The 19,795-nt window shown below is 48.8% G+C and overlaps 1 protein-coding gene across 5 annotated transcripts in view; it reads right to left on the reverse strand.

Annotated features, from left to right (window-relative positions):
* The window catches only part of MYT1 (myelin transcription factor 1), a 71,391-nt gene that overhangs the window by 28,931 nt on the left and 22,665 nt on the right, over positions 1-19,795 (reverse strand). For all 5 annotated transcript variants that reach the window (XM_064729870.1, XM_064729869.1, XM_064729872.1 and 2 more), the window contains exons 3-6: positions 6,307-6,361; positions 4,415-4,445; positions 1,208-1,270; positions 288-535 (exon numbers count right to left, since the gene is read on the reverse strand). In XM_064729870.1, the coding sequence (XP_064585940.1) occupies positions 288-535; positions 1,208-1,270; positions 4,415-4,445; positions 6,307-6,361 (397 nt within the window). The remainder of the gene's footprint in view (positions 1-287; positions 536-1,207; positions 1,271-4,414; positions 4,446-6,306; positions 6,362-19,795) is intronic.

Consider the following 19,795-nt stretch of genomic DNA (forward strand, 5'->3'; position numbering starts at 1 on the left):
GTGTGGGACCCCCATCACACAGCAAGCTCCTCTGTGCTTTCCATGAATCTGTTCCTAGGGAGCATCCCTGAAGGAAAAGCTCTCATTTTTAAGACACTGGAGGCACTGTGCCTTCTCACCTTAACCCAAGCATGGCCATTGTGCTTCTACCCAACAATGGATCCCCCCAGTAACTGGGGCACCCATCCCGTACATAATCCAGAGGAGCTATAACTCCTGGCTGTTAACCCTTCCTGCCCTTTCTTCATCTGCAGAACACAGCTCTGCCATCAATAATGATGAAGCACCTTCTGCTGCCTCAGGGCTGTGGTTCTCCTCCTGCTCCATGGCCTCTGCCTCGTCCTCCTCCAGCATCCCCTCGGACTCATCGGAGCCAGACTCCTCCTTGGCCTCGGCCTCCTCACTGCCATCGCTGTCGACGTTGTAGCCTTCATCCAAGGCCAGCTTGAGCGGGTGGGATTTCCTCTTGGACACCAGATGTTCGGCCTCAGCATCCTGAAGTTTCCTCTTCTTGGCTAGAGGGCAGCTTTGTAAACTGCAGATGGGATCAAGGAGCAGAGAGAAGGCATTGCTGAGTGAAAGGAGCCTGGCTACCTCATCCCAACTGGTTAGGATAACATAAGTGGGACAATAACACAAATACTACCCAAAAAATCATCTAGCACCCCAGATTTTTAGCTGGTTTAGCCTCTCTGGCCACATGTGCTCTTGGACCTTGACTTTGTGCAACTACATCAAAATTTTTCCAGAAATCAGCACACAAATTTTGGGATGTGGCATCCCAGGACTAATGTTGGTGATGAAACCAGGCATGGGGTGCAGAACCAGCCCCAACTGCTCCAATTTCACAATTCATGGGGTGATGTAAACCCTCATTTAAGGCTTGCATGACCTCCAAGGCAGCCAATGCTTCCTCATTTGCCTTCCCCATCCATGGAGGAAGACCAAAATCTCTGCCCATCAGCAGCTCCCACCAACCCCAGATATCTGAATCAGGTACTTCTGGCCAAATTTGAGGTCTCTAGGAAGGCTGCTGTGAGTCTGGAGAAGCAGATCCCCCCCAGGATCCCTTGGGGACTGATGGAGAGCCAGAAACAAGAAGATTTGGGGCAGACAACTTAGATTGCTGCTCTGAACCAGACTTTCTCCTGTCTTTGGCTCTGTTGCTCACATTTTTCTATCCCCTCTACCTTGAACCCCACCTCACCTTCTGTGTCTCGCATACTTCCCACGGATATGTCCTGAGCCATTGCAGCCTGGGGTTGGACAGCTGGGGAGGGAAACAAACCACCATCAGCAACAGCAAGAGAATTAATGAGGATTGTATCACCTACAGTCAGTTAAACAGGTCCTGTGCCCGAGGAACAAGCTCACTGCAAGCAGGAAGTTAATTTCCTTCAAATGGTTCTGTTTGTCCCTTTGAATTCCGAGGGAGGAGGGCAGGAGAGCAGCCTTGCAGTTTGCTAAAAATTAATGAAATTATTCACCCCATTTAATTAGATGAACAGTTTGCTATAGTTTTATGAGTGTGTTTAATTAAAGATTTGCATGTGTGAGAGCAAGCTTTTAAAGGCAGGCAGATACTGCACTCTGCCTCCCCGCTGCTACTCTCCAGTTTTCTTTTTCTCAGGAGGAAAACATGGGATTTTCCCTCATCTGGTGGCTTGTCAGGGAACTGGGGCCACTTACAGTAAGAAATGTGTGTGTTTTGGGGAAGAGCAGGCTGGGACTTTATCAAGGAGGTTTTAGCCAGACACGTTCGATGGAGATCCCCAGGACTAAAATCCTCAAAACCTCACTTTTTGGGGGGAATGGATGGGATTTAGGTGATGAGATCTCCCAAATCCCTGTAATTTTTTCTTGCTGCTCTGCAGAAGAGGATGAGTTAAAGGCTTGCAGGGAGCTCTGAGCCTGCTCACAGCCACTGCTGCCTTCACTAGAGCATCCCTCACACGGGACCACAAGCCTCCCCTGCAGGGGTAATTAGTCCCAGCTTCAGGAGCTGTAAGGGCTCCAGATAAGGAGCATTAAAGCAAACATTTTCTGGCAAAACCAGATTATGGCATTGATTATAGGATGCCCAAGTGACTTGCCTGATGTCTGAGGAATTCTGGAGTCGTGTAGGATTAATAACCTCATTTAGCACTGTATCACCCTCAGCCTGGGAAGCTGGAAGCACTAATGAAATCCCTTGATGACAGTGCAAAGGGAGAAGGCATCACCAGCCCAGAGGGGATCTGGCCAGCCTGTTATTCTCAGAGTAAAAGACATGGGACAATATTAAATAGTACCAAGTGCCAAGTCAGGCTTTGGGGACTCAGAGTTTTGCTCTCAGCAGAGCTCAGCCCTTGCAGAAAGCTGGGGACACAGAGGGTCTGGCTGCACTAATGGGTGCAGCAGCTCTGGGAGCACTGGTGGGTTATTAATGGTTCAGCTCCCTAGAATAAAAGTCAGATCTTTGTGTTCAAAAACCACAATTCAACCCAAAACTGGGGCAGGACAGGGCTGCTGAGCTATCAGGGGAGTAGGAATCCTTCCTTCAGGGAGACTGACTGGCTTTAGGTTAGCAAAGCAAATGCTGAGAGGGTGAATTGGTGGCACCACATCCCCTAAGGGGACACAGAGCCCTGGGGAGGTGGAAGCTGCCCCTCATGGCTCATCCAGATAAATCCCCACTCCCTGCTGTCCCCTTTGCTTGTGACCTGGCTTGAACCCATGCTGCTGCACATCCTCCAGTCCCATCTCCTGTGGGATGGCTCCCAGCTCTTCTGGCATCCACACACAGCCCCAGCCCCTCAACACCTGGGGTCTGGCCTGGCAGCAGTGTCCCTTCTCCAGCAGGACACTCGAGGTCATAGAGAACAAGATCTCATCCCACTAACATGTGCAACTGGGAGAGGGAGCTTCTCTCTTTGCTGCTCATGATCTAAAAGTCTATTTAATTGTAATTGTCCTCAGGCCTGACTGAGGCTGCTCTGTCCCAAGCAGCCCCAGCCACACTTTCAGTGACTGCACACCAAAAGACAGAGCAGTGTTTATGTCACAAGTGACTTGCCTGAAAAAGGCCTTATTCAATGGCAAACAGGAGCAGCTCTGATGAAGATGTTACAGGCTTTTATAAGTTTTCCTGTATCAATTAAAGCAGATTACCCATCACCCCATTTTTAATGTGGTCTAATGAAGCCTGCAATAAAAAGTATGTAGGAAGGACACAAGTGGTTCAGCATCGAGGTTTGCCTAAGCAGGTGTCAATTTGGGATGTTTCTGGCTTCACTTTATTGATTTAATGCCTTTAAAAAGCACCAGCACAAAGGTGATGCTCTACATGCTCTGGGCAAGGCTTTCCCTCCCCACTCTCCTTTGGGGAGTTTTCGTGTATTTTGGCACGAGTCCCGAAAGGGGGAACGGGCTTGGAGGTCTATTAAAGCTGCTCTCCATCCCTCAAGAGCCACCACACCGAACAGCTCCCCCCTCTCCGCTGCCTTCATCTGCTTGACAAAAGGGCTTCTTATTGTTATGCAGACGATGCCCTGCTTCCAATTAGTCGATTAATCGTCCAGTTATTCAGGCAATTAGGTGACAGCTGCAGAGATGGCTTTGTGGAGCACTCTGTCCTGCCCCTTAGATATGTCACCTGCTCCAATTACCACCTCCACTCAAGTGTTCAGCAATAAAAGTTGGAGAAGGGGCATGCCCACTGCTGGCTCCTCCAGGCTCTCCAGAGTAATCCCAGAGTGGAGGAGCAAAGTGCTCTGAAATTGGGTTGGTTTAGGTGCAATTACTCTTTGACACACGCGGGAGGCTGCAAGGAGAGGCAGCCCCTGTCCAGGTTAAAGGCTCCTATCTCTGGCAAAGCCCCTGCACAAGGTTTAGGGGGAGTTTGCAGGTGGGGGAGGCTGCTACACCTAATGAGAAGCTCTGGAGGCTGCACAGGCTCTGCTCCTGCTCTTTTGGCTGCTGCTGTTGGCATCCCAGCACTGCTAAATGAGTGACAACAGGAGCTTGGTGACTGAGCTGAGGACAGGGGGGTGAAAGAGCATCCAGCACCAGAAGTGATGTGGCAAATATGTGGAAAAAACCTCTGGTTGGCAGGATGGTGTCCCTAATGATGCTGAAACACAAACTGTGGGCATTAGGTTTGGCTGGGGTTTAGATCTGGGGTGGGACAGAGGACGGCTGCAGGGTCTCCAGTGTAATGTCATTCATCTAAAGCTGCAGTTTATTTCTTTAACTCTTGTGATTCCCCTGATGAGTTGTCCCTGAGGACTTGGACACAACCACCAATAGAAGACCCCATTAGTCCCATGGGTGCTCCCCTCACCCAGGTTTCCCAGCTGAGGGGTTTCTCTCAGGCCAGTCCCACCATGTGCCCCCCTCCATCCCTCCCTTGGCCAAGGAGGAGCAGGGTGCTTACCTCACCTCCTGGCCGATGAGCTCCGTGGGCACTGGGCAAGGGGCAGGATGCAGCAATGGAAACAAACACAAGGTCAGAAACAAACCAGAGGTGCCTGACCCCCGAGACTGAAGCTCTCCTGCCAGCAGCTGGGTTTCTATTTCCTCCCATTTGGGTAAGAAAGGGCCAATTTATCCTGTTATCCTTTGTTGCATGCCAGCCTGTAGCAAATGATAATCCTGCTTTGTAAATCCTCACTCCTGTGCTGATTTTCAGGCAGGTGAGTGCACACTGGCAGCATCAGGGACTGCCTCTGTTCTTTGAATCCGTGATGACTTTGAAGTCAATGGAACTGTTCTGACATGCATGAATGTAACTCAAACACTTCTAAATAAAGACTGAATTATCTAATGCCTTCATCTCTCTTTTTCCCCTTTAAAGCTGCTCATCAATTTCTTCTTTTACGCTTCACAACTGTTTTCCTGCAATGGCCACATTCACCTCTATAACACCAGCATCTTTCTCCTCTCCCTGTCCCATCAGGCTGATGCCAATGCTCAGACATACGGTGGAGATTTGTTACTTTGGGTATAGGATAAACAAGAGTTTGTAGGATTTTCAGGGATTATTCCCCACTTGTCAATAAGAGGGCTTCTCACAGCTCACAACAAGAACACACAACAACCTCACATCACAGCTGAAACCTTACATCCAGCCAGGAATCCAAACAATCAAGAGGAAAAAGAAAAAAATTCCCTCAGCACAAGTCTAAATTTGCCCAGGCTAAAAACCATAACACGTTTGCTCAATTTGTTTGAGCTAATTGGGTTTCCTGGGATCCAGCTCCCAGTGGGATGACTCACAAGCTTCAACAAACTGGAGGCAGTGACGAGTCCCAGGGTGCAGGCAATAAATTACCTTTTCACATCGAGAAACCCAGATTCAAGTGTGGAAAAGGCAGGGTGTGAGAAAATAAATAGAATCAGGGCGGTCTCATTTGCAACCTGAACGAGCACCTTTGTGTGTGTGCAACAAAGCAATGAAATACAAATATTCGAGCTCAGCTCAACACAGCTGGCAACATCTGGGTTTGGTTTTGTTTTTAAAAGGTGCAGATGCTGTAAAGAGCAAGGAGGAAGGAAGGTAAGGACAAAAGGAAGGTGGCCCAGCCCAGCTGCAGAATGAAGCTGCAGTCCCTGCAGCCATCACACCTTTCCAACCTTGTTGGTTCCTCACTTCCAGCCACCTTTGTCACTCGTCACATCTACAGCCACAAAAATGAGACAAAAAATAGAGCGGTTGGTCTGTATCCATCACCCATGGCCATGGGACTACCTGAGGTGACACCCTGGGCTCTGTCAGAGCCTCTCACCTTCTCCCAGAGAGAAAACATGCCCAGAATTTCAGGTTTTTTTTTTTTTTTTTTTTTTTTTTTTTTTTTTTTTTAATCCAGAAATAAATCACAATCAATCTCAATTAACCAGTTGTTTGTCCTCCCATCCCTGCCGGGGCATGGCCCATTTGCTTCTGCAGCATGAGCTACTTCTGCCAGGCACTCTCAGATGTGTGACTTCAAAGCTGCTGGCAGAATGAGCCTGATGAAAGCCCTGGGAGCTGATCTGAAGCTCCAGTGATTGCCATCCCCTACAGCAAAGCAGGCACGGGGGCTTTTTTCCCTTATTTTCTTGCTATTTTCCTACAGCTGAGTGCAGTGAATGAGGGTTAAATATCATAAGGACCTATAAAGTTTTGTGGTTGTGACTTTTGCAGGTTTTTTTAGACAAATTTCAGTGGGGTTAGAGCAGGGGTAGTGACCAGCTAAGATTTAAGCCTGGACTTGAAAACACAAAGCTTATTTGGAGCAAGGGAAGTGCAGGGAGCTGAGCTCTGCACAGCCCAGTGCTCCCACTCACCTCGGACAGACTTGGATCGCGTGCGTGCTCTCTTATCATCATTTTCTAAACTCATCTGCAACAGAAAGAAAAAAATCATTACTGAGAGATAACCAGAAAATCAACATTAAAGGACAAAGTCGTGTGTGGTTGTGGCTTTGTGTGTGGCTGGGAAAGCTTTCCCGTGTTTTTGAAATGGAGGCTTCTTACCTTGATGGTGTTGTTCAACCCACAGTGCCCAGATTTAGCAATTTTAAATTAATTTCCACATCCTGGGACACAGGAAGGACTTTGTCTGTTGAGTAGCACAGAGGAACAAACACCCAGATGTGCTGGCTGTGCATGAGATAGCCCTTGTTAAGAGCAGTGCTGATTTCTCTGGATTTACAGCACAGAACTGCTGTGAGCACCTGGGTGGAATGCCAACACAGAATCAGAAATCTCTGAATAAGTGTCTGAGCTGAACTCCTGCCTGAAAAAGGGCAAATTTTCACAAGTGCCCTAAAGAACAACCTCTCCTCTCTGCTTAAATTTGCCACAAAGATGACTGCATCTAAATAACTCACAACATGGACATCAAACACGAGGTCTGCAGGGAACACGGCCATGAATAAGTAACATCGGGGACTTCAAAGTTCTGGATATTAATTAAACATCACCACATGCCACAAGGTAGCAGAAGTCTGAAGTGCAGCCACCTCTGGGGCACAGCACCTTTGAAAGCAGGCAGTGCCTGGAGGTGGGAGCAGGAAAGCAGGGACCTCCATGGCATGGCTGGAATGATATAAATGGGATTTCATTAAAGTTGTCAGAGGAGCTGCTGAAGCGGTCAAAGAGCTGCTTTCTGTCTCACCCTTGACACAGATGCTCTCTCTGCAGGCAGGAGTGTTTGGCTGGAAATGCCAAGGGGGAATGGCAAGATCAGGGTGTGAGCAGGGCAGGGGGTCAGAGCCTGGTGGTTTGGGAAGATAATTTGCGTTTTACTGCAGCATCACCATGTGGGACACTTCCTCCAGAGATTACTAGGAGAGAGAAAAGGAGGTGAAAGAACCATTTAAAAGTGGAGTTTGACATAATAAAACCCATCTCTCTCTGGAATATCCTCTACAGGCCCAGTTAGAGAAGGAACAAACCAGCTCCTGTATTATTCCTAAATGAGGAGGTCCCATGGCTCCAGCACCCCTGACAGAGCAGGGACACCACCTCTGCTCTGTCAGGTCCTGGGGCAGGAAGGGACATGCACGTAGAGGATGTGCTGCTCCAGTGGCAGTAGGGATGGTGAAGGTAGGGTGTGTGCTGCTGAATCCCCACATGCACCCTAAAAACATCTTGATGAATGCTGCTCCCAGTTCCCAGGGGCTCCTCACCCTCAAAGGAGGCCCTGCTTGGTGCTTTCCCTGAGGTTTGGGAGCAGCAAAGAGGGAAGGAGGCTGTTGGGACAGGCAAGGAGAGAGGACCAAGGTTTCCAGCCCTTGGGGCATCGCAGCTAAAAACCCCTCAGAGGAGGGATGAAGCTTTCCCCAGGCACCTCTCTCCTTCACACTGCCACCTTCCAGAAATTCAATGTGAACATGCAATGATTTGTTAGATGGGGGGGTTGGAGAGGAAAAATGAAAAAAAAAAAAAAAAGAATGGGGGGGTGAGTGGAATCAAAACCTGGAGCAATTTATGCACCCTGTCAGCATTCAGCTCATGGCACGGCAGTGTTGTGCTCCGCGTTTATTACAATCTTCCCAATAACACAGCAGACAATTACTATAATTTGTATTTTTAAAGCCCCAGTTCCCTGTGGACCAATGGCTCTGGTTTAAAGAGTGGAGAGGAGCAGGTGTCACAGGGACTTCATTACATTTATGAGCCTTCCAACACCAGCGTGCGCTGAGCTCGCTCCCTAATGCCGCCACAAGGAGCGGCACCTTGCACTGCTGGGAGCCTCCACCTACAGCAATGCCAGAGAGGGCTTCTTCTCTCTTTTTCCTCTCTCTTTTATTCCTTTTTGGACTATTCTTACAGGGAATTGGTATGTGTTGGGGCAGTGTGGGTTTCCTGCAGATCAAAGGGGCAGAGGAGGTCAGTCTGTGGGAAGGGTGATGGGCAGAGCCTGTGAGGGGCCAGGATTCACAGACAGCATGGAAAAGCAATGCAAAACTTCATTTTCCTTAGCCAGACAGGTGGGATGGGCTCTAGCTGCTTATCTATAAATAGGAGAGATCCCATTTCAGGTCACATTTGTCTTTGGGAGTTAAATATCATGTGATCTGGCATGCAGGCTCCTCACTACACCACAGCACCTCAGAGCAGTTCCTCCCATTGCCTCCCATTCCTCTTTCAAGGCAGGATCAAACACCCTGGGAAGGCAGGAACAGATTCAGTCACCACATGGGCAAAGGGGACAGGAGCCACATAAGGCAGGGACAGACCCACAGGGTCACAGAATTCTCAGGGCTGGAAGGGACATCTGGTGACCCAACCTTGCTAAGGAGCAAAGAATGGAAAAGCCAAATAGGCTGCCTTGTTTGGCCTATTCTACAAAAAAACAAACAAAAAAAACCAAACAAACAAAAAAAAAAACACCCCACAAAACCCACCACCAACAATCCAAAACAACCCAACTCCAAATTTCAAGATTTTTGGGAATTTTCCCCATAGGGAACACCCCATTTCTTGTTTAGAGACCCTGACACAGCCCCACTGCTGTGTTTTTATAATATTTCATTTATATCACTGTTGGGATGGGGTGTGCTCTATGCTCCCAGATTCTCTTTTCTACCATCAAGCTCCTTTTTTCAGCTTAAACCAACATCAGGATCATCCTCAAAAATCCTCATTCCCTCCAAAGTGCAGAAACACCAGGAATAAGATCCTTTATGGAGCTCAGCCCCTGCTCCTCCCAGGCAACCGAAACAACTGGCAGAGCCCTGACTGTGCTTCTGGAGCCTCTGTGATATCAGGCTCAGATGCAGGAAGGTTACATGAAACCATTGTCCTTTATTGCTGCCTTCTCAGCCAGAAGCCCTCTAGACAGATCGTTTTAATGTGAAATTTCAGGTCACACAGTGCATGTTTGCAGTCCTGGAGACCGACAGGCTATTTTCATTAGCTCTCTCTCTTGTTCACATAACAGCCAGGCTGAGGAGCTGTCTGGATTTTAGTCTTATTGCTTTAACTCTGAATGAAAACAAAGCAGCCCAAAAGGAAACCTGCAAATAAATTATTGCTGCCAGATGCCAGTCACAAGCACATTAGTCTGGCTGGAAAAGACAGACGTTTATTCCACACCTCCTCACCTTATGCATGGGTTATCTCTAAGATTAAACCAAAATCAGCATCCACCAAGTTTCCTAACCCAACACTACAGGAGAGGACCTATGCTGGGCCTCAGGGTGCTCCCTTCAGGATTCAGATCAGTGGTAGTCAGGGTAACCTTGGGAATGTGCCTGTATCTCTGTGTTCCCCTTTTCCTCCTTTTTTCTTGTCCTGGGTTGACTATATGATGCTTTTATCCCCAATCGTCTCATTCTGTTTATGCTGAATAATAATAAGTTTTGTACCTTTAAGAGTGTTACAGAGAGTGAAGGGGGAGGGAGAAGAAGCGCGCAGTTTGTTTTCAGACACTGCACTCCTCCACATTCCTGCTCCTGACTGTGTTGTCTGCGGACAGACAGCGGGACAGAGAGCTCTTCTTTTGCTTTTTAGTTAGTGTTAGCTAGCTGAGGCAAAGAAGTTCCCTGGACTGTTTTTTCCCTTTTCTTTGGACCTCTTGGAACTGCTCTGGACTGAACACCCAGGAGAACACCGGCAGCTGCAGTTGTGGCCCACCAGGCCAGGCCTGGCCTGCGACAATTCCAGCACCGGAGGGACTGATCAGAGACTGAGTGAGCTGCTGCTTGAACTCGGGGTTTTTTTCTCAGTTTGTCATCTCTTTTAGAGTGGCAAGGGGTCTCATTGTTTTGATACTGTTTTGGTCTTATTGTTTAATAAACAGGGGTTTTTTTCCACCTTTCTCCAAGGAGGTATTTTTCTTTCCTCCCGGACCAGTTGGGGGGAGGGGCCGATTGGATCTGCTTTTCCCACCAGAGCTCCTTTGGGGGGATTCTTCCCCAAATTTGCTCTAAACCTAGACAAATACATGAATTGGCGCCCAACGCGCGGCTGGAAAATGTGGAAAAAAAGCCCTATTAATTGTGTGTCTGTTGTTGTTAAAGCAGTTAGTAGCTATGCTGCTTGAACCCCTGATGTCTCTGGTTGAGAACGCCTCTGTATGGCTCTGGGCTCTAGACCTTTTTGAGGTTTCAATACCTTTCTGGTCATTAGGATTATTGTCCTTAACAAGTAATTTTTATGGTAGAGGGGTACGGATTGGAATAGCGGTTGTGCTGGCCTTGGTGATAATGATTTATAAAGCGTTCAAAAAGATACTGACCTCTGTTTACAGCATGTATGGTTTATGGTTTCTTCATCCTACCCTGCATCCCAATTCCAGTGGTATGTTTTGGGAATTTATTAGTAACTACACTCAGTCTGTTAGAGGAGGAGCTAAGAATGAGACTTTCCAGCCTTCCCTTTCCCTCTTCTCCTTTGGATCGGTTATGTCACTTTTTGAGAATGTTCAGTTTCCCCTGAATGTTAAAGAGACCATCTTTCTGGTATTTAATTTGGTAAGTTTCCTCTATATGGTCTGCAGCTTCTCTAGAATGAGGGCTGAGATATCCAGAGGAGCTGGTGAGACCCCTGATCCAGAAGCAGATGCAGGCGTGAAAAATCCTGAGTGGGGTGGAGAATGGGAAAATATAGGCCAAACCCTGAAGGAATTTTCTGATCCTGTAGACTGGGATTTCCCACGGGAACAAATTCAGAACGCAGCAGAGGTGGGGAAATACCTAAAGGAGAAGTGCCATGACGATTCTAAGGAGAAAAGGCTAATTGCAATAAGCTGGGCCCTGGCCTATGCTTATCGCACTTTGTTAGATACTGTTGGGCAGCAGACAGAGGCAGGGGGGCAGGGAGATAAATCAGCTATCCCAGTCACTCAAGCTGTAGCCAACAGCCCAGGCTCAGAGCCAGCAGCTAGACCAGACAGTGAGCCTAAGCCAGCATCTAAACCCATGGCTGTTGCTACCAGTACTAGAAGTGGGAAACGCACGGAAAAAAACTGATCGACCAGTGGATGATGATGATGATGATGGTGATGATACAGGAGAAGGAACCTCAATGCCTCCTGACGTAAAATCAGGAGTCAAAGCAGCAGGTGCAAGATCAGATGCAAATATTGAGTCTTATTCCCTGAAGGACCTTCGTGGCCTAAGGAAGGACTACACTCGAAGGTCTGATGAATCCATAATTAGTTGGCTGGTCCGTCTCTGGGATGCTGCAGGCGAGGCTACAATTTTGGATGGCACGGAAGCCAGGCATTTGGGATCCCTGTCACAGGATACTGTCATAGACCAAGGAATGATGAGGGGGGCTAACTCTCAGAGCCTCTGGGAACGGGTCCTAAGAAGTGTAGCAGAAAGATACCTGTGTGCAGACGATCTCTATATGCAGCAGACTCAGTGGAAGACAATAGAGCAAGGGATCCAACGCCTGAGAGAAATGGCCGTGGTTGAGATTATCTTCTCAGATGATGTAACAACTAGGAACCCAGACTTAGTACCATGCACGTCTGTGATGTGGCGAAAACTCGTACGACTCGGGCCACATGAATATGCCTCTGCCTTAGCCATCATGAAGAGGGATGAGAGGGGTGAGACTGTGCTTGACATGGCAAGGAAGCTCCGAGCATATGCAGATGCTGTACATGGCCCAACACATGCCAGAATCGCAGCGGTGGAAACACGTCTTCAAAAATTAGAGGACAAGATAGAGGAGGGTCACAAGAAACTGAGGGAGGAGATTAAAGAGAGCTTTCTCCAAATCTCGGCGGTACAGATCAGAGGTTCTGGTACCCAACGCAGACGTTCCCAGACGGCGAGAGAAGGTACATCCCACGAGCTGAGCTGTGGTTCTATTTGCGTGATTGTGGAGAAGACATGAGGAGATGGCATAGACAACCTACCTCTGCTCTGGCACAACGGGTGAGACAACTGAAGATTCAGAGAGGAAGTTCCAAAAGGGAAGCAGCTCCAGTGGCTAGTAACCGAACTGTCACATATGATGATAATGACAATATTTTTGATCCCCTTGAAGGAACCTCCAAGACATATGCCCAGGGAAAGAAGGATAACCAGGCTTAGAGGGGCCCTGCCTCTAGCCAGGTAGAGGCTGGGGAAAACCGTGTTTTTTGGACTGTGTGGATTCGTTGGCCTGGCACATATGAACCACAAGAATACAAAGCTTTGGTTGACACTGGTGCACAATGCACATTAATCCCATCGAGACATGTGGGGACAGAGTCTGTTTCTATTGCTGGTGTGACAGGGGGATCACAGGATTTTACTCTGGTAGAAGCTGAGGTGAGCCTGACTGGAAATGAGTGGAAGAAACACTCTATTGTGACTGGCCCAGAGGCCCCATGTATTTTGGGCATAGACTACCTTCGAAGTGGGTATTTCAAAGACCCAAAGGGACTCAGATGGGCATTTGGAATAGCTGCTGTAGAGACAGAGGGTGTCAAGCAGTTGAACAGCTTGCCTGGACTGTCAGACAGCCCATCTGCAGTAGGTCTCCTGAAGGTGGAAGAGCAACGAGTGCCAATTGCCACCTCAACAGTGCACCGCCGACAGTACCGAACGAATCGAGATGCTGTGATCCCCATCCATAAGATGATCCGAGAGCTGGAGAGCCAAGGGGTGGTCAGCAAGACCCACTCACCCTTCAACAGCCCCATCTGGCCTGTGCGAAAATCTGAAGGAGAATGGAGATTGACTGTGGACTATCGTGCATTGAATGAAGTGACCCCACCCCTGAGCGCTGCTGTGCCGGACATGCTGGAACTCCAGTACGAGCTGGAGTCCAAGGCAGCAAGGTGGTACGCCACTATAGACATTGCCAATGCATTTTTCTCCATTCCTCTGGCAGCAGAATGCAGGCCTCAGTTTGCTTTCACCTGGAGAGGCGTGCAGTACACCTGGAACCGATTGCCCCAGGGGTGGAAGCACAGCCCCACCATCTGCCATGGACTGATCCAGGCTGCACTGGAAAAGGGTGAGGCTCCAGAACATTTGCAATATATTGATGACATCATTGTGTGGGGGAAGACAGCAGCAGAGGTGTTCGAGAAAGGGGAGAAAATTATCCAGATTCTCCTAAAAGCTGGCTTCGCCATCAAGAAGAACAAAGTCAAGGGACCTGCTCAAGAGATCCAGTTTCTGGGAGTGAAGTGGCAAGACGGACGGCGTCAGATTCCCACCGATGTCATCAACAAGATCACAGCAATGTCTCCACCCACCAATAAGAAAGAGACACAAGCTTTCCTAGGCGCCATAGGTTTTTGGAGGATGCATATTCCCGAATACAGTCAGATCGTGAGCCCTCTCTACCTGGTCACCCGTAAGAAGAACACTTTCCACTGGGGCCCAGAGCAGCAACAAGCCTTTGCACAGATCAAGCAGGAGATTGCTCATGCAGTAGCCCTTGGCCCAGTCAGGACAGGACCAGAGGTGAAGAATGTGCTCTACTCTGCAGCCGGGAACCATGGCTTGTCCTGGAGCCTTTGGCAGAAGGTGCCTGAGGAGACTCGGGGTCGACCACTGGGATTTTGGAGTCGAAGCTACAGAGGGGCTGAAGCCAACTACACTCCAACAGAGAAAGAAATCCTGGCTGCCTATGAAGGAGTCCAGGCTGCTTCGGAGGTAATAGGCACTGAAGCACAACTCCTCCTGGCACCCCGACTACCCGTGCTGGGGTGGATGTTCAAAGGCAAGGTTCCCTCCACTCACCATGCCACCAGTGCTACATGGAGCAAGTGGATTGCTCTCATCACTCAGCGCGCCCATATAGGTAAACTGAATCGCCCTGGGATTTTGGAGGTCATTACAAATTGGCCCGAAGGTGAAAACTTTGGTCTCTCTGATGAAGGGGAACAAGAAGAGACACGAGCTGAAGAAGCTCCACCATACAACCAACTGCCAGCAGAAGATACACAATACGCTCTCTTTACTGATGGTTCTTGCCGCATTGTGGGAATGAACCGGAAGTGGAAAGCAGCTGTATGGAGCCCCACACGGCAGGTGGCAGAGGCCACTGAAGGAGAAGGTGGATCAAGCCAACTTGCTGAACTCAAAGCTGTTCAACTGGCCCTGGACATTGCTGAGAGAGAGAAGTGGCCAAAGCTCTACCTTTATACTGATTCATGGATGGTAGCCAATGCTCTGTGGGGATGGCTGGAGAGGTGGAAAAAGGCTAACTGGCAACGTAGAGGAAAGCCAATTTGGGCTGCTGAAGAGTGGAAAGACATTGCTACCAGGGTAGGGAAGCTGCCTGTGAAGGTCCGCCATGTAGATGCCCATGTACCCAAGAGTAGAGCTAATGAGGAGCACCAAAACAATGATCAGGTAGACCAAGCCGCAAAGATAGGGGTGTCCAAAATAGACCTAGATTGGGAACATAAAGGAGAGTTATTCTTAGCTCGGTGGGCCCATGATGCCTCAGGCCACCAGGGCAGAGATGCCACCTATAAGTGGGCACGAGACCGAGGGGTGGATCTAACCATGGACAGTATTTCTCAGGTTATCCATGACTGTGAGACGTGTGCCGCCATCAAGCAGGCCAAGCGACTGAAGCCCCTCTGGTACGGTGGGCGGTGGTCCAAGTACAAGTATGGGGAGGCCTGGCAGATTGACTACATCACACTGCCCCAGACACGCCAGGGCAAGCGCTACGTGCTGACCATGGTGGAGGCCACCACTGGATGGCTGGAAACCTACCCTGTGCCTCATGCTACAGCCCGGAACACCATCCTGGGCCTGGAAAAGCAAGTTCTGTGGAGACATGGCACCCCTGAGAGGATTGAGTCAGACAATGGGACTCATTTCAAGAACAGCCTTGTCAACACCTGGGCTAGGGAACATGGCATTGAGTGGGTGTACCATATCCCCTACCATGCACCAGCTGCAGGCAAAGTAGAGAGGTACAATGGACTGTTAAAAACCACATTGAAAGCATTAGGTGGGGGATCTTTCAAGAACTGGGATCAGCATCTGGCAAAGGCCACCTGGTTAGTTAACACCCGAGGCTCTACTAACCGAGTCGGCCCTGCCCAATCTGAGCCTTTGCAGAGAGTAGATGGAGACAAAGTCCCAGTGGTACATGTCAGAGGTTTGTTAGGAAGACTGTGTGGATCAATTCTGCCTCGAGTACAGACAAACCCATTCGTGGGGTTGTCTTTGCTCAGGGACCAGGTTGCACGTGGTGGATAATGCAAAAAGATGGAAGAACACGATGTGTACCTCAGGGAGACCTGATTGTTGGATAAAACCTGTATAAATATCACTGTTTCCTGAATGTTATTACCATTGTCTGTGTATAGTTGTATAATGGATGTATCATGTATGTACTTGTAGAGTTAGAATTTATATTAGTTTTAGTAGTAAGCAGACGATATGGGGATAAGGGGTGGAATGTCCTGGGTTGACTATATGATGCTTTTATCCCCAATCGTCTCATTCTGTTTATGCTGAATAATAATAAGTTTTGTACCTTTAAGAGTGTTACAGAGAGTGAAGGGGGAGGGAGAAGAAGCGCGCAGTTTGTTTTCAGACACTGCACTCCTCCACATTCCTGCTCCTGACTGTGTTGTCTGCGGACAGACAGCGGGACAGAGAGCTCTTCTTTTGCTTTTTAGTTAGTGTTAGCTAGCTGAGGCAAAGAAGTTCCCTGGACTGTTTTTTCCCTTTTCTTTGGACCTCTTGGAACTGCTCTGGACTGAACACCCAGGAGAACACCGGCAGCTGCAGTTGTGGCCCACCAGGCCAGGCCTGGCCTGCGACAATTCCAGCACCGGAGGGACTGATCAGAGACTGAGTGAGCTGCTGCTTGAACTCGGGGTTTTTTTCTCAGTTTGTCATCTCTTTTAGAGTGGCAAGGGGTCTCATTGTTTTGATACTGTTTTGGTCTTATTGTTTAATAAACAGGGGTTTTTTTCCACCTTTCTCCAAGGAGGTATTTTTCTTTCCTCCCGGACCAGTTGGGGGGAGGGGCCGATTGGATCTGCTTTTCCCACCAGAGCTCCTTTGGGGGGATTCTTCCCCAAATTTGCTCTAAACCTAGACATTTCTCTCTAAAAGTAAGAGATGTCCCCTATCCTATTTATCCTCACTAAGGAGCTCCCTGACATGAGCATAATACAAGTTTTAATGATAATTTGTCAATGCTGCAGAGTTAAATCAATGATGTTCAGACAGATAAACTTGAAAAAGAGTTTAACCTGAGCACAGTGTGAATTTTAACAGCCAGATTCTACAGCCCAGGTCTTGTTCTGCTGCCAAGACAGCAATACAGCATGGATCTGAAGTTTCATTTTATGGAGTACCAACAGGGTTGACATTTTCTTCTTCCTTCTTGTCTTAATACATATTTCCTTTGCATTGGAAGCCCGAGGAACATAACAGAGCACAAACCCACTGGGAGCCCAGCACGTGCTGATGCCCAGGTGTGCCTGGGCTTCGACAGCTCTATGCAAATCTGCCATTAAAGGCCCTGCTGAAATTCCCCCCGGTCAGCAGTAATACTTTATATGTATTCAAGAGCACCACGGAGCTCAGAGAAAATAAACATGCTGAAAAACCCTTCAGCTGGACAAAGGGAGGTGAGGATTCAGCAGGAATATTTATTTTACACTGATAGCAGCAGAGCTTCCATCGGTGCTCATTTGTAGATGTAGCAAAATGCCAATTGCAAGAAGCAGCATCTGAGCTTTAGAGGGACAGACAGACACACAGTGCCTCTATTTTTAGTTTTTAAAACCCCCCCAACTTATGTTTGCCTAGCAGCAGAAGGAAAATGCCAGAAGAAATGACATTTTTTCCTACAGAATTGTTGAAAAGGGGTTTTCTGCTTGGTCCTTCCCCTCTTGAAGATCCAAAGAGTCCCTTCTTTAGCTCCTCAAGGGAAAAGGCAGCAAAACTGCCTCTCAGTGAGAATGGGTTTGAATGGCCTATCCTGATTTCTCCTCCCTTGTTTTTTATGAGGAATTCCTCCTTGGCTGTTGAAGGCTGAACACAGGTGGAGAGACCTGGATCTGGGTCTCTAAATTTCTCCTCTTTCCTCACCATAAAGTGCCATGGCATCTTTGTTCATTGCAGAAAATGAGGAGGACTTTGTCCTGCTGGACCTTCTCTAGCTGTGAATTTCTAAAATAAATAAATAAGGGGTGAAGGAAGAAGAAATACTCTTGATCAACAGTGTGCCTCTACTTTTTAAAAAAGGCTCAGTAGTAGCTCTCAGCTGCTATTTTATAACCACACTGAGATTAGAGGGGTTTTTTTTCCCTCTCCTTCCTTTAGGGTCTTCCTAGCTGCTTGATTTAAATCCTCCTGACGTTCCACCTATTGTGAGTCCTGTTCTCAGCTGAATAAGCTCCCGTCTGCCTTTTGCTCTGACTGCTTCCAGGAAAGGACACCCTGCACGGTGTTCCCGGCTCCGAGCCGGGGAGGGGGGAGGATTTTGCCTTGACATGTCGAGATGCAAACCCACAGCTTGTACCCACCTCGAATCTGACACTCCAGCTGTGTCACAAACATCCTCCTGAAGCCGTGCTGTCACTTTGCATTTGCAGAAAGGGTCCAGCCCCCCCCCAGAATCACCCAGTGCTGCGAGTGAAGCGCTTCCCGAGCGCTGCCGCGATGGCAGCAGCATCCTCCACACTCGGGGGAAGCGGAGCAGAAAAGCTGCTCCTGAGCATCACATCTGACACAGGCGCAGCTGCACCGCTGCCTCCACGGCTCTGACAGCCCAGCATTAGGCTGGCTGATTGCAGGGGCCGTGGTTGGAGTTGACACACACCTTCCTCTCCACTCCTGGGAAGCGCTGCAGCGCGCAGTCCCAATGCCGGCGAGACCCGAGTGGCTCCGTACGTGCCGATGGCTCTCGTGCCAGAAGAGGAGGGGTAGGGAAGAGGGGGGGAAATAATTGTAGTTCTTCAATCTCATTGTTTTCCAGCTCTGTGATAAGCCAGCTGCCTTTTCCATGAGATTATCCTTGGGTGGCACAATGTGGGGGGATTGATGAGATCTCTGCGAAGGGGACAGTAGGGATGGGCTCTGGCGGCCCCCCCACCATCCGCCCTACCTGTCCTGACGGCAGTCAGCCCTCACCAACAACCCACCTGCTATTCATCTGCCTCCCAGCTAGGTCCCAATGGCACAGGACAATAGGGATTTGGGAGGCAAAAGTTCATTTTTGCCACCAGACACCATGGTCCAGGACGAGCCCTGGCAGCAGTGTCTGGGCTCAGCTGGCTCCATGCAGAGATCAGCTCTCCCCAGCACTGCAGAGATCTCATTTCAAACCTGTCATGGGAAATTTTATCCCATGCCTGGACTTCTTTAGAGGCAAAAGTAAATAAGTAAACGTGCCCCACATCCCATTGTCCTTCACCGCTGTGCATCCTGTGGATTACGAGCTGTGACTGGCATGAAAAACTGCATTTAAATACAATATATATTTATGAGCACACAGAGAAGTGCAAGCATGTGCACACAATGCAGATCCAAAGGTTAGAGAGTGATCAGGACCTCTCCCCCCATGAGGTAAGAGGGCTGCACAATATCCAGGCTCCCTTCAGACTCCCCCTCCCCATTTCCTCCTCTCACCCCTGAGCCAGGCACTCAGATAAAACACAGATAAGCAGAGCTGAGGATTGCAAGAAATGGTTAAATATTCGTGATGTGCTTGTTAGAGACAGAGCACCAGATGAGCGCCAGGTACTGGGAATGTTACCTTTTGTAATCATTACTTTATTAACATACGACAATCTTATTAAATCTAACCTAAGTGCTTATTTGGCAGGTTCAATAGAAAAGCCTTAATTGAGCTCATTTTAAATATAGCAACAACTGCTTACTCTGCTTTCTAAGAAGGTGTGAGCTTTCCTGGCGACACCTGCATGCAGCTGACAGCTTGTTAGGGAAGAAGGATGTTTTTAAGTGTGGATTTTTGCTGGTCTGGAATTTTCCCAGGGTTTATTTTATCTAGCGATACAGGAAGAGTTGGTAACATCAGTCACCTAAGGAAGCTTCCTTATCACCCAGGTGGGTCCATCCACTCACTGGAGAGGGTGCCTGACTACTGAGAGGCCAAAATAGGACAGGAAGCACCATTTGTGCAGTGAACAGCCCAGTTCTCTCCTTAATTAAAGCTTCCTAATCTGCTGGCAGTGAATCTGCCGGGAGGTTTGACAGCCTTGGCTGTACCTCTTTCATCAGCCACAGCTGCAGCAGTAAATGAGTGGCTGTGTTGAGCCCCGGGAGCTGTCCAGGGTCCCGGTGGGGATGAATGACTCGCTTGTCCCCTCCAAAGGCACCACAGCTTCACCTGGTGTTCGAGGGGCTCCTTCCGACCAGCCGGCGCCTTG

This window comes from Zonotrichia leucophrys, chromosome 20, assembly GCF_028769735.1.
Source record: "Zonotrichia leucophrys gambelii isolate GWCS_2022_RI chromosome 20, RI_Zleu_2.0, whole genome shotgun sequence".
Lineage (NCBI taxonomy): Eukaryota > Metazoa > Chordata > Aves > Passeriformes > Passerellidae > Zonotrichia > Zonotrichia leucophrys.